The 13,770-nt window shown below is 29.0% G+C and overlaps 1 protein-coding gene across 1 annotated transcript; it reads right to left on the bottom strand.

Annotated features, from left to right (window-relative positions):
- Positions 1–1,246: 1,246 nt before the first annotated feature.
- LOC113365707 (tubulin alpha-1C chain-like) lies at positions 1,247–11,017 on the bottom strand. The gene is made up of 5 exons (XM_026607228.1): positions 10,997–11,017; positions 3,608–3,827; positions 2,446–2,619; positions 1,608–2,388; positions 1,247–1,412 (listed from the first exon to the last, which is right to left on the bottom strand). Exons 1-5 carry the CDS (start codon positions 11,015–11,017, stop codon positions 1,247–1,249), a joined length of 1,362 nt encoding a protein of 453 aa, XP_026463013.1.
- Between the last annotated feature and the right edge of the window lie 2,753 nt (positions 11,018–13,770).

Consider the following 13,770-nt stretch of genomic DNA (forward strand, 5'->3'; position numbering starts at 1 on the left):
GGAATGCTCATGGGATTATTTTTTTATACTCTTTGTACAATTTTGATTGAAAATTAGTGTTATTAGCAGTCTTGTACTTACTTAGTACTTTGGTTCATCAGAGGATTTTAAAAGTTGTAATATTCAATTAAAAATACATAAAAACGAAACATAGAAAAAAATTGTAGAAATTGCTCCAATAGACAATTGACTATGAAATGCTCATGGTATTATTTTTTCATACTCTTTGTACAATTTTGATTAAAAATTAATTCCATTAGCTATTTTGTACTTACTTAGTACTTAGATGGTTATTCAGAGTAATTGAGACGATTTTATAGGTTGTAATGCTAAATTAAAAATAAATAAAAGTGAAACATAAGAGCAAAAAAGATAGGAATTCATCCAATGACCAGTTGACTATGGAATATAATTTTTTACATTGAGTATATTTTGAAACTACTTTTAGACAGAAAATCAATCCAATGAAATATTGTTCGCTTAGGATGATAGTAAATTTTTAAGTGATGTTTATCACTCTTCTTCTTGATGACATCTATACTTTAAAAGAGGTCATAGGAACAAAAGAATGGTAGGAATTCATCCAATGAGCAGTTGACTATGGAATACATTTTTTTATCCAATAAAACATTCGGTAAGGATGTTAGTGAATTTTTAAGTGATCTTCAACACTCTTCTCTTCTTGATGATATCCACTTCAAAAAAGGTCATCGAATGGAATACATTAAAGTCAAAATTAATATTGTACCATGTTGCTTTGTTCTTATAGGTGTTTAGTTTAGAGGAGAATTCAATAAATCTTATTACTCTATTGAATAGATGATAAAAAAAATCTGTTTTTAAATTTTTGCTATCAAATATATGTGGCATATTGAAATCTTATTATTCTAATGATTATCTAATGATTAAATTTGAATTATTATTTTCTATAATAAAATTTTATTTATAAAAATATTCTTCAATACAAAAATAGGCTACTTATAATAATTGCAGTATAAACTTATAAATAAAAGCATATATATATATATATATATATAAATATATAATTATTATTAATGATATATAAAACTTATTTTGTTAAGTGTATGCCTAATGCATTAGCATTGCATGACAACACGATGTTCTCTTCACAAGTCTCAATACCAAAATCTCATTTTCAAGTAAACATCTCGAAAATCATTTGAAGAGATTTGCTTCATCTTTTATAGAAACCATTTCACAAAATCCTACAATAGAAAACCACATTTCAATATTCTTCTTCTCCTTCGTCGTAACCAGAATCTAGTCCGACTTCTTCGTAATCTTTTTCAAGACTCGCTAAATCCTCACGCGCGTCTGCAAACTCGCCTTCCTCCATGCCTTCGCCTACGTACCAATGGACAAAAGCTCTTTTGGCGAACATGAGATCAAACCTAATAAAATTAGAGAAGATACAAATCAATAAATTGTTTTTGATTTGCCACAATATTAATAAATTGCTTTGCAGTAAAATGAGCTGGCATTTGATGTCGTTTGAACCTCGATGTTACGACATAGTAAAATGTTCGATTCAATTCGGTCAATTATCAATTATAAGTTAATTTTCAAATATGATTATTATTACTTACTTATGGTCTAGTCTGGCCCATGCTTCTGCAATCGCAGTAGTATTTGATAGCATGCACACAGCTCTCTGAACTTTTGCCAAATCACCTCCAGGAACCACAGTTGGCGGTTGATAGTTTAATCCAACTTTAAACCCCGTAGGACACCAGTCCACAAACTGAATACTTCGTTTCGATTTTATAGTCGCGATAGAAGCATTTACATCTTTCGGAACTACATCGCCTCTGTATAATAGACAACACGCCATATATTTGCCATGCCTGGGATCACATTTAACTAATTGATTAGAGGGATCAAAGCAGGCATTTGTAATTTCTGTTGTAGTCAAAGATTCGTGGTAAGCCTTTTCGGCAGAGACAATTGGAGCGTATGTTGTAAGTGGAAAGTGGATTCTGGGATATGGAACTAAATTAGTTTGGAATTCTGAAAAATCTACATTTACTGCTCCATCGAATCTCAGGGAAGCAGTGATGGACGACACAATTTGTGCCAGCAATCTATTCAGATTTGAGTATGTTGGACGTTCTATATCTAAAAATCTTCTTGTTACATCATATATCGCTTCATTGTCCACCATGAAGGCGCAGTCTGATAACTCCAAAGTTGAGTGACAAGCTAAAAGCGCGTTATATGGTTCAACTACTGCTGTTGATATTTGAGGACATGGATAAATAGCAAATTCTATTTTAGATTTTTTGCCGTAGTCAACGGCCAAGCGTTCCATCATTAAAGATGTGAAACCCGAGCCAGTGCCTCCTCCAAAGGAATGGAATATTAGAAAACCTAGAAAAAAATATAGCTATAGTTATTTCTCTTATATCAATTGAATCTAATTTTTACCTTGAAGACCACCGCATTGATCAGCTAGTTTACGAATCCTATCAAGTGTTATATCTATTAGTTCTTTACCAATTGTGTAATGACCTCTGGCATAATTATTTGCTGCATCTTCCTTTCCGGATATCAATTGCTCGGGATGAAATAATTGCCTATAGGTACCTGTGCGCACTTCATCTACAGTTGGAGGAATTGAATTACATTTGATCAGCTCATAAATTCACTTCAGATTAGATCCAATACAAAATTTCATATTTAACTTCCCGTAGGGTAAGTTATAGTAATAGCAAAAAAATCGAAAATGAAAATTTTTATATATTTTTACGTTTCCGAGGTTTCTGAATACTTTGGCATACTTTAGAAAAAAATGGATGTATGTGTGTGTATGTGTGTGCGTGTGTATGTGTATTCGGATACAAATTTTCGTCGACGATTTTGGGTACACGGATAAAGCGATTTGAATAATTCAAAAAACATTCGATTCGTGTTGATAAGGAGACGTGCTTATTAGTTTTTGGCGAAGTCAGGTCTAGTCGTTCCGAAGATATGGGGCAAAATGTGCCAAAAACGGTAACTCAGTTTTTAAGAGAATGGAGCGTTCGATTTGAATAATTTATTAAAACATTTTATTTGTATTGACTGAATGAAGAACTGTTCAAATTTTTGGAAAGGCAGGTCCAACGACTTTCGAGATATGGAGAAAAAAGTAAAAAAATGAGCCATTTGGCGGTCAAAAATGAACATTAGACATATGCACATTAAATTATCAGATATTTTATAGAGATGTTAACAATAAGTATAAATTTTGTTTACATTCATATGGGTTCCGTACCAATGTTTAAGCGTTAGACGGCGACGCGGCGCTTACGCGCTTTGATATTTCGTCTTTATGCAGTTAAAGCAGTACGATTGCTTTGAAAAAAAGTTCAGAATTCCCAAAATATTTCAAAATAAATGATTTAAGATAGAATGATTTAATATGGTTCGAAATTCTATTAAAAGTTTCAAATTATTGATCAACTTTTATTGATTATTATTATTGATTATTTTTAATTACTCGAATTTTGAATTGCGGTATGGAAAGTTTTAGCAATTTGCCTTGAGGCACGATGCCCTAATTGCCTTAAGACAGAATTCCACTTACAGCTAGTTTTTTTCATCTTACCGAGGACAGTTGGTTCTAAATCCAGCATTACCGATCGAGGCACGTGTTTTCCGGATCCTGTTTCGCTGAAAAAAGTACTGAAAGAGTCATCTCCTACGCTCATTTTGTCCGACGGCATTTGTCCGTCCGGCTGAATGCCGTGCTCCAGGCAATAAAGCTCCCAACAAGCGTTGCCTATCTGCGCCCCCGCCTGGCCGATGTGAACGGATACAACTTCCCTCTGAAGCGGAAAAATGAAGATTATTGAAATTTATGATAATATATTATTGCATTCAATGGGATTTAATATATAATTTTTTCTCATAAATGCAAGATCGAAATGATTTATGAAAATAAAATCAAAAGCAAACGCAAATTTTGATTAAAATAATAATATGGTCTCGCATTTATTATCAAAACGCTTTGCTAATATGTCATATATTACCATATTATATATCCATACTCACCATATTTAAATATCATGAATGTATTATTTATACAAAATCTTGTTTATGAATTAATAAAAAATTATATTTCAAAATATATTAAACTATGTGCATTTATAAAAAACTCAAATAAAACTGTCAAATCTTGCTCGGATATAAAAAATGCATTTCTTTTGTCGATTTAATTGTGTATGAGATGTCAATTTAAATTTAAAACTAGTGGCGAGTGGCATTGGGCTTTAAGACAAATTACTGGAACTGCCCATAACGTAATTAAATATTTGAGGAATGAAAAAAAAAAATCAACAAAAATTGATCAACGAATGAATTGTTTATAATATAAATAATATATGATAAATTATAAATTTTACCTAATATAAGTGCTTATATTTGGGCCACGAACTTTATATATGTTTTCATGAAAAATATATAAACAAACACTCCATTAATAGTTTTGAAACATTTTAGTTTCTTTCTCTCGAAATCAGCTGTTTTTTACAGTTTTTGCTCTGTATCTCCAAAACTTGCCTTTGCCAAAAACTAATCAGCACATCCGTCAATGCGAATTGAATGGTTCTTTATCAAATGCTTTGATTTTAATTTTTCAAGGAAATCGCTAAATGCGTGCTCCCACAATTGTGGACGAAAAATTGTATCCGAACATACAGACACACACACGTTCATTCATTCTTTCTAAGGTATGCTAAAATTTTCAGAAGCTTTTGAAACGTAATGAAAAGCAAAAGTTTTTTATTATTTTTAATTTTTTGCGATTACTATAACTTACCATAAGAAAATTTAAAATAAGTTAAAATATTATTAATTATTAATATATAATTATATTCATTTGATTGAAGATTAAATATATATGATGTGTTTGTTGTTATTCATAGAAATGCGGTTATTAATATGTGGCGACTTAAATTAATAGCAGCTATTTATGACATAATTATTATCATTCGTAATACTCAAGATGAAATGCATCTAATTATATTAGTATCTCTAAGGCTTAATAAAGGTAAATAATATATAATAAATATTCAGACATTCATTAATATTTTATATTTGAATAATAAATTTTTCAGGGAATATTGAGTAATAATAACGAATTATTTTCGGAGATATTGAAAATTAATATATTATTTAAATAATTCAAGTATTTTAAAATGAGTGATATTTTTTGGTTTTCATGGTAAGCCAAAAAATATGTTATCATTAATATGAACATTGAATTATTTTCAAGCGATCATTTTTATTGAAGACTTTAATCGATGTTTAGTATTTTTAAAATGCATCAGTAACCCAAAAATCAACTGCATTTTTTGCCATGCTATACTAATTTAGAGTCAGGTTTACTGAAATATATTGTTTGTCATAATACGTACAACCTTGTGCTTTGTCAAGATAACAATTCTCAATTATTAAATATGATAAATTAGCCGAAACTAATTATTTACAATTCCTACCTATTATGTATGCGAATCACGTTCTAAAGAAATTGTCACCGCATCGCTTATGCAATGGAATGAGCCACTTTGTCGTAATAACGTTGAAAAATGCATTATTTTAATAAACATCTGACAATTAGTGCACTATTGCACTAATTTTTCCTTTATTCAACATATTACGTAATCGACGTCGGTTTCACTTTTTTTCTCTGCTTTTGCTTTTCTGTTACATATAGCCGAACTTTCATGAATTAAAGTTAATTTATCTGCTTTCACTCGGGCAATTAATGAATGTGTATGCGCCAAGTACCGTGAAATAGAATAACAATATTTTGGGAGTAGCGAGGTAAAGTGATTTACGAAACAATGATACATGGTTTAATTTTAAAATTTATCATATTCTAACATGCTCATCATTGGAATTGTTGTATGAAAGACTTTTCTATAGACTGGATTTGGGAAATTTGGGATATATTCTAAGTCAAACATCTACAAATTAATCCTTTCCACTCGCGAATTCCGAGATTTATATGAATTTTAGCATCCGAGTGGAAAGGGTTAAAATCTTAAATCATTTTTGAGGACTTGTATATGGCGTTCTTTCATTGTACCTACCATAATCAAAGTTTACTGTAATGTTGCTTTCATCTATTCCATATTGTACCTTTCTAGTACCTTTCGGGATAAAAAGTCTTTTATAAGAATACACTGTGTAATTATAAAATAGATAAAAATTTACTACTAAGCTTTTTTTATTTTTTTTTTGTGCAGCAATCATAACCAAAAATGGCATAAGATGTCGTGATGTTTTTTCCCAACGTCAATTTTTAGAAGGCAACTAACTTCTGCTTGTTTTTTCTAATTTGATATATTTCTATTAGAAGGCAACCCAATGGTTATCCTATTCTAATTCTCATGATATTTTATTCTTCCATCCAGGAAGGGCTATTTTTACTTGTTAGAAAGATATTTAAGAATTATATTTTCAAGAGAAACAGATATTCAACATCTTATTCGAATTCTTCAATCTTGTGAACCAAATTGTATGATTTATTAAAATTTGCAGTGTTTTTGTACAAAAATATTAAATAAAACATATAATATTCTATATATATATATATAAACGAACTATTAGGACAATTTATAAATTGGGTTCTTAAGAAAATGCACATATTATAATTTGATTTTAATGGATACTCCCAGCGTAGAGGATCTATTAGGAATTTAAGATAAAACAAAAACAAAATCAAAAATAATACAAAAATAAAGCAAAGAAAAATGATATTAAAGTTACTAAATTAAAATCTGTAGTTAATTTTCGCTTCAGTATGGTGGACTGGGCTTTTCAATACCCTTGGCTGGCTAAATCGTTAGGATGGACGTCGATTCTGCTTTTATAATCAGAAATGACCAGAGAAATTTGTACAATAATGATTTTTTTAGTTAGTTGTTAGTTGCATATTTATTATTATATATAGAGGCATATGTCCAATAAGATTTTAAAAACATTTTGAAGATAAATTTAGTCATTTTATATCAATTTTATGAATGGCTTACCTTAGCACAGTGTTAAAAGCTTTAGTCTTGCAACTACAGTTTCATATCTACTCCTGCCAGCCTGATATCAAGCAGTAGTGACATTCGTTTCCTCCATCTGACAAAAGCCTTTTCCTGGCATTTCTGCATCAATTAGAATTATATAATCAGTATTAGATAAATTTGTAATAAATATAGACCAATCATTGAGATTACTTCTAAAAAGCATTAAGAACTCAACATTAAGAAAAAATCTTAATGCAACAGCTCATAAGTTCAGTTGAGCTGTTCTTTTATGTGAAAAAAAATCTTTTATAATATTAATTATTTATGAAATATAATATTCCATAATTGATCACAGTCATACTTGTATTACTGGGCTACTCATCAGCCGGTCTTTTGAGATTTTCTCTAGTAAGTCATTACTACATTGTTAATCAATTTTTCAAAGATTTCAAACACCAATCAATCTATTCTTCCTATCGACCTTTGTCTATTGAATTTATAATTACGAATCGATCACCAGAACGATATAATTATTGGCAGAAAGTAGTATTCGTTAACTAGACGATATTGATGAGAGCATCTAATACCGGTAGTGATTAGCCCGTTGAGGTCATTTCATTATCCTCATCTCGACAAAGCCATTGTATGCAAAGAGAACACACAGGATATGCCGTGCCTCTGATGCCATCCATTCCGACATAATCTGCTGCAAATGCTGGATATATAGATCTAAGCGATTCTGCAAATTGTGCAAAATCACGTATGATGTTTGCTTTCTGTAATTAGTGATTTTAAAAATAGTTTTTTCATAAAAGCGGGCTACGCGGAATGCAAGGCAAGTGATTAATTGAAAGCATCTACAAATAGGTATAAGCCTTGCATTGGACTTATATTCAATTAGAATGAATGAGAATTTACACCAAGTTTTTTTTACGTCAAATATGTATTCACATGCAGCATTATTAGTTATTATCATTTTCTTCAACGATTATTCCATTTTTGATATTTTTAGTCTATATAATTCTAAATAAAAATCAATTTTCTTTTCACATTGATTTAATTTCTAATTATTTCTACATTTCTTTAATGCGTTTCCCTAGGAATTCTCATACTTAGACAGCCGATGTCATTAATATTTTATACACAAGTTGTTGAATCATCCAATCCAATCAAAATTACTGTTTCTTACTATTATTATTTTCAATATAATATAGTTAATTACAACTATGCTATATTTCACTTTTAGAACAAAACATGTGTTTTTTATTGCAATCTTTGATTAATTCTTCTTTGTAATTTTATTGCCTTATCAAATAATTACTGCTACTAGTTTTGATATGAAGATTGAAAATATATGGAATTAAAAAGATCAATTTTATTATAGATTGATTTTTTTAATTATTAGAAGGAATATGAGGACTGTAAATATATTGAATTAGAAAGATCAATTTTAATATAGATTGAATTTTTTAATTATCAGAAAAGCAAAATAAATAAATTAATGGTATTTTTTGTTGAGCCGTTGATTATAATTTGTATTCATGCAAATTATCATATTCACATCGGCTTTGTTTTGTATCATTTATTTATTGGATCATCGCTCTTATAATATTTGTATAAATGTATAATATCCATTTCTTTGATTTCTTTCTAATTCAATTTATTCTGAAATCCTTTATATAAAACATCGAGCATAGATTGTTAACAATAAGAAATAAGGGATAACATTATATTTTGACTATAATTGATATTTCCAGCAGAGAATCTATTAGATTTTTTTAATATAAAATAAAAACAAAAAAAATAATACAAAAGTAAAGCGAAGAAAAATAATATTAAAGTTACTAAATTAAAAGCTGTAGGCAATTTTTGCTTCGGTAAGGTAGGCTGGGCTTCCCAGTGCACTTGGCTGGCTAAATTGTTAGGATGGACGTCGATTCTGCTTTTATAAACAGAAATATATATATATATATATATATATATATATATATATATATATACTAGCAAACCGGGCAAACTCCGTTTCACCACCAGATGGTTTCATTTTATGTAACATTTCGTTCGGTGATTAAAAATTGAATAAAAAATTGCACAATACACGTGATTGATTTGATAGTTCCCAATTGAAATGTTATGAAACAAATAACTTATTTTTTTGCATTTTTTGCACAATTTAACAGTGATTACAATGCCGGTTTGTCACATGAAATTAAATGAGCAGAGAACAATGAGTAGCTGTCAAACAAATAAGTAGCAGCCAAACAAAAAATATTAGTTTTAAGTACATGCTAAGTATCAGAGATGACGCTGTATGTGAAAAAAGAAAAAGTGTTTCCGCTTTTCTCTTGAAATCTTTCGTCAATTTTCTTTGCTATAAACCTCACGAAGCCCGAGACCTTTCCAACGAATGCAAAATCGTCGAAATCGGTTCGTGCGTTCTGGAGTTATATCGTCAGGAAGGAAAACCCGACTTATTTTTATATAATAGATATATATATATATAGAGCATTCAGATAACCTTGCATATAACCAGAGCAATTTGTACATTAATGAATTTCTTCAATTGGCTTGATTTTCTTAAGATCATTCATTTGCTAAAGAACGCCTAATTTTGGGGTAACATATTTTTTGGAACAAAATATTTGCAGCACTCTTCATAATTTTACTTTACTTTATCTAATTTCATTTATAAGTTTTGCTATAATTTTTTGACAATGATTTTGTGTTATAATTTATATTTTAAGTTAGAGCTATGGGATTTTAATTATAAGATCCAGGTATGATATCCGCCTTGGACAACCTGAAGTCCAAGAGTAGTATAAATTAAGAAATATATATATATATATATATATATATATATATATATATATATATATATCAAATCTCGATGCCAACAAATGAAACAATTACCATTTTATAGTTTCTTAACAAAGAATTCACGACAGGACGTGTGTGTGTACCTGTCACTCATTAGTTGTTTTATTACAGTTTTATATCTTTATACGTAATCATAAACCATATTAATCCAACAATGCCATAGATCAGGCTCGCGAACTCGCTTCGATCTTATCAATGCACTTTATTTCATCTCGATGCGTTTAGACAGACAGCTGATAATAATTATTTCATAGCAAATTGATAAATTTTAATTTGTATAGTAATAGATCAAAATCAAATGAAAAGTAGAAACAAAAATTATTTAAAAAATTCCAAAGTCAATAACCAAATAAAATGGTTTCATCTCACATTGGCAATAACTTTCCTATTAGAAGTGCATTGTATCTTTTGCTTATTAATGGATTTCACTAAATTCTGTTTTATAATTATTCTATGTGTTAAAACCATTGAACTAATATGAATAATTATCATCTAAAAGAGAGCTAACGGTCACTACATACCCTCATTTTCCGTATTTCCTAGTCAAAGAATGAAAAGCCTAGGTGAATGCACTAGCTGAGAGCATCGGTGTGGCCCAGCCAAAAGGTTTTTTTTTTGAATATCTAAGAATATTCGACAAAGACACATGTGCAGACGTTCCAAAGTGTTGAAGTGGCTACATATGTGATCAATGAAGGTTATTTTAAAATGTCCGGTACTAGGTGCCACTTGGAAATATAGATTTTAAATATATTTCCAAGTCAAAATGGCCCTTTCCGGTAATTCTGCATCAAATTGAATAATAGTCATCCCTATTAGATAAATTTTATAAATAATATAAATGGTTATAAATGGTTACAAAAAGGTTAATATGGATGGAACAACCGTTGGATTGCCATTTTAAGATACTACATAAGGAGAAGTATCTTACTAACATTTTATAGGAAAATAAAAAAAACTAGATCAAAATCAATTAAGATTTCTAGTAGAGATATTGGTAATCTCTTCTCAGCTATCTATCTACTATTATAATATATCCCAGGAACGTCCGAAGGTCCACTATATTAACCCATTTCTATGACAATTAATAATATTACGCGTTGGACAATAAAAGCCATAAAGTCGACACAGGTACATGTCGCTAAATGGCTCTAAGCCATTATATTCGCGTATAAGTTATGCACGATCACGTACGACATATGTCAGAAAAGGAACAAGCTCGCGCGTTAAAGTTACTTCAGTTAAGAAATAGAAAAAAATAACATTCGCGGCCTTTGCGGTCTTACGGCTAAATTAAAAAAGTCTAATTGTAAGTAAACGTTGTGGGTTTGCGGAAAATAATTGAAACCGGTAATAAAATGGCGAGAAATTATTTATAAGTGGCCAAGTGCGGTATTCGATATAAAGAATACATCTAGAATATCTTATATGCTCCATAGTTGAAGATTGTTTTTAAAATTGGCAATTGATAGAATAGAAGCATAGATAGATTGAAACATAGTAGAGAAAAATTCTACCAATCGAAAGAGATATTTAAAAAGAGCTTATTGAAAAGTTTTGTTAAAAGAGCATTCAGATAACCTTGCATTTTTACCTCTGCAAACAGAATAATCTACGTACGTATCTATTTTTTTTTAAAAATCTGGATATGTTTCATAAATCATAATATCCATTATCACAGTAATTGATAAAATAAGAGTTTTAGCAAAATTTGCATAGTTAAAAAATATTATAAAAATATTTGACTCCTTATTACGCCACTATATAATATTTATCCTAATGACTTTACATAATTTTACAATAATACGAGTACAAATTTGCGAATGAACCCAACGTGAATGCAAAATACTACAATGGATCAGAAAACCTTTCATGATCTTTAAATAGAACGTATTTTATACAGCATTTCTGCGCGATTAATAATTTTATATAACCTTTATTATAGATATTTTTATAGATTAGACGAATGATATTTATGAGACATATTACATATGTAACGTCTGCTATTTTTGATTTAAATTAAGTTCTGGAAGGAAATATCTTTTGTTTATTGAGGATAGTTATATTTAGGAGTTGCAATTGTTAGGTATTCATAGATTCATAAGGTAATCCCATAATTTACTAAAAAAATATCATTCATATGTATATATAAGTAAATTAAAACCTTATTTTAAATGTAAAATTAGAACTTAGATACTTTTGTAGTTTCTTTATGTAATGCATGTAAATCAAATTATCTATTTACATCAACTATTATTTCTATTCTAATTGACTCTTGATTCGAGACATATTTCAATTATTTCATTGATTTTTCGAGACACATTTAATAAACCACGTTGATACAATTATAGATTCTCGACTATTGTAATATCTAAATAATAAATTAAAATAGAAATTGTATCATCGAACTTATAACGCAAAAAGCAACTTCACGTTAACTTTTCACGTTTTCCATAATATCACGTTTTTGGTAAAAATAATTGTTATCATTGGTTCGTGAATATTACGTGGACACGTGCCCTGTAATTATGTAAAAATATAATCATATTTTGAGATATCTATTCGAATATTTAGTTATTTGTAAAATAAATTCGCAATGCATAAACGTGAATAGATTATTCTCAATCACGTTGTCTGATGTCGATGTAAATGATGCATTTTACGTATTTTTGTAAGAGCACGTTGATGTAAAAATATACTAGAGAAAACGTTTCATTCATTAAAGCTTATTTGACAATGGAAATGATTTTATTTGACATAATCAGTTTGTTTTAACTTAGGTAATAAATTGATGTTATAATCAATAAGGACCATAGTTCTGCCTGCGCTTGTATAAAACATTAAATTTTTACAAATATTCATCTTGATCGGAAGAAAGATTGATACAAGATAATATTTAATGTGTTGCTAAATAATTTAATAGATCAGCAAGTTAAATATAATGAAGTTCAACTTACTGAGAATCTAAAAATAAGTCAGAGTTAAAATAATTTACTTAGCTAATTAGAGCTCCTTTTGAACTCTTGAAAATAGTGTTTTAAGAAGGTTTCTATATTATTAATTTATAAATAAGGAAGTCTCATAACTGAGTGGCGATTCATATAGAGATCATCAAAATTGATCAAATATAATAATCTAATTTATCAAATTTACTAATTTTCTTACATATTGCTAGTCCATTCTAATTAGTATATATTAGTAAAAATGTCAAGGAATTCTTTTCTCAGAATCTATGAAATAGCTGGAGTCTAAAAATTATAAATTACTTCTATCAAATATCTTAGAAGTATTATATTAATAATATCATATTTCTCTATATACATTTTCAACAGTAATCTGAATTTAACAAAATTTATAACCTGTTGTGCTCACTTCTTGAACGAGGTTCATTTTTATAGATGACAACCCACTTGGTTGTCCTCTGCGATGAATATATTATTACAATATTTGCAATACTGATGATTTTATTTATTGATGCAGAAAAACCTTCTTGGAAAATTTTTCAATCTATATTTTTAAGCAAAAATCGATTTAAAAGTTACTACAGGTTTAAAGTTTGTCCCAAGGCGTATTTATTACTCACTCAGGCGTAATCGTTCTTGAAAATTAATATTTTTCCAATAATGAGAAAATTATTTAAATAAAAATATGAATCAAAGACATATTAGCTACTGAAATGATTTAAATGATATTCACAATTAAAGTTGTAGAAGCTTAATTATAGTAAGCCAACTTTCCGGGTTAATCGATATTCCTTGTGTAGCATTATTAGACAGACGTATCAAATACCCAAATTAATTTCAGTCTAATTATAATTTAGCGCATTTATAGCAACATCTCTTAAATTGCCAATAACCACAACCCAAAGTCA

The sequence above is a fragment of the Ctenocephalides felis genome, unplaced genomic scaffold (genome assembly GCF_003426905.1).
Source record: "Ctenocephalides felis isolate EL2017-DRISC unplaced genomic scaffold, ASM342690v1 CF-g0.4_SCAFFOLD_01170, whole genome shotgun sequence".
NCBI classification, from domain to species: Eukaryota; Metazoa; Arthropoda; class Insecta; order Siphonaptera; family Pulicidae; genus Ctenocephalides; species Ctenocephalides felis.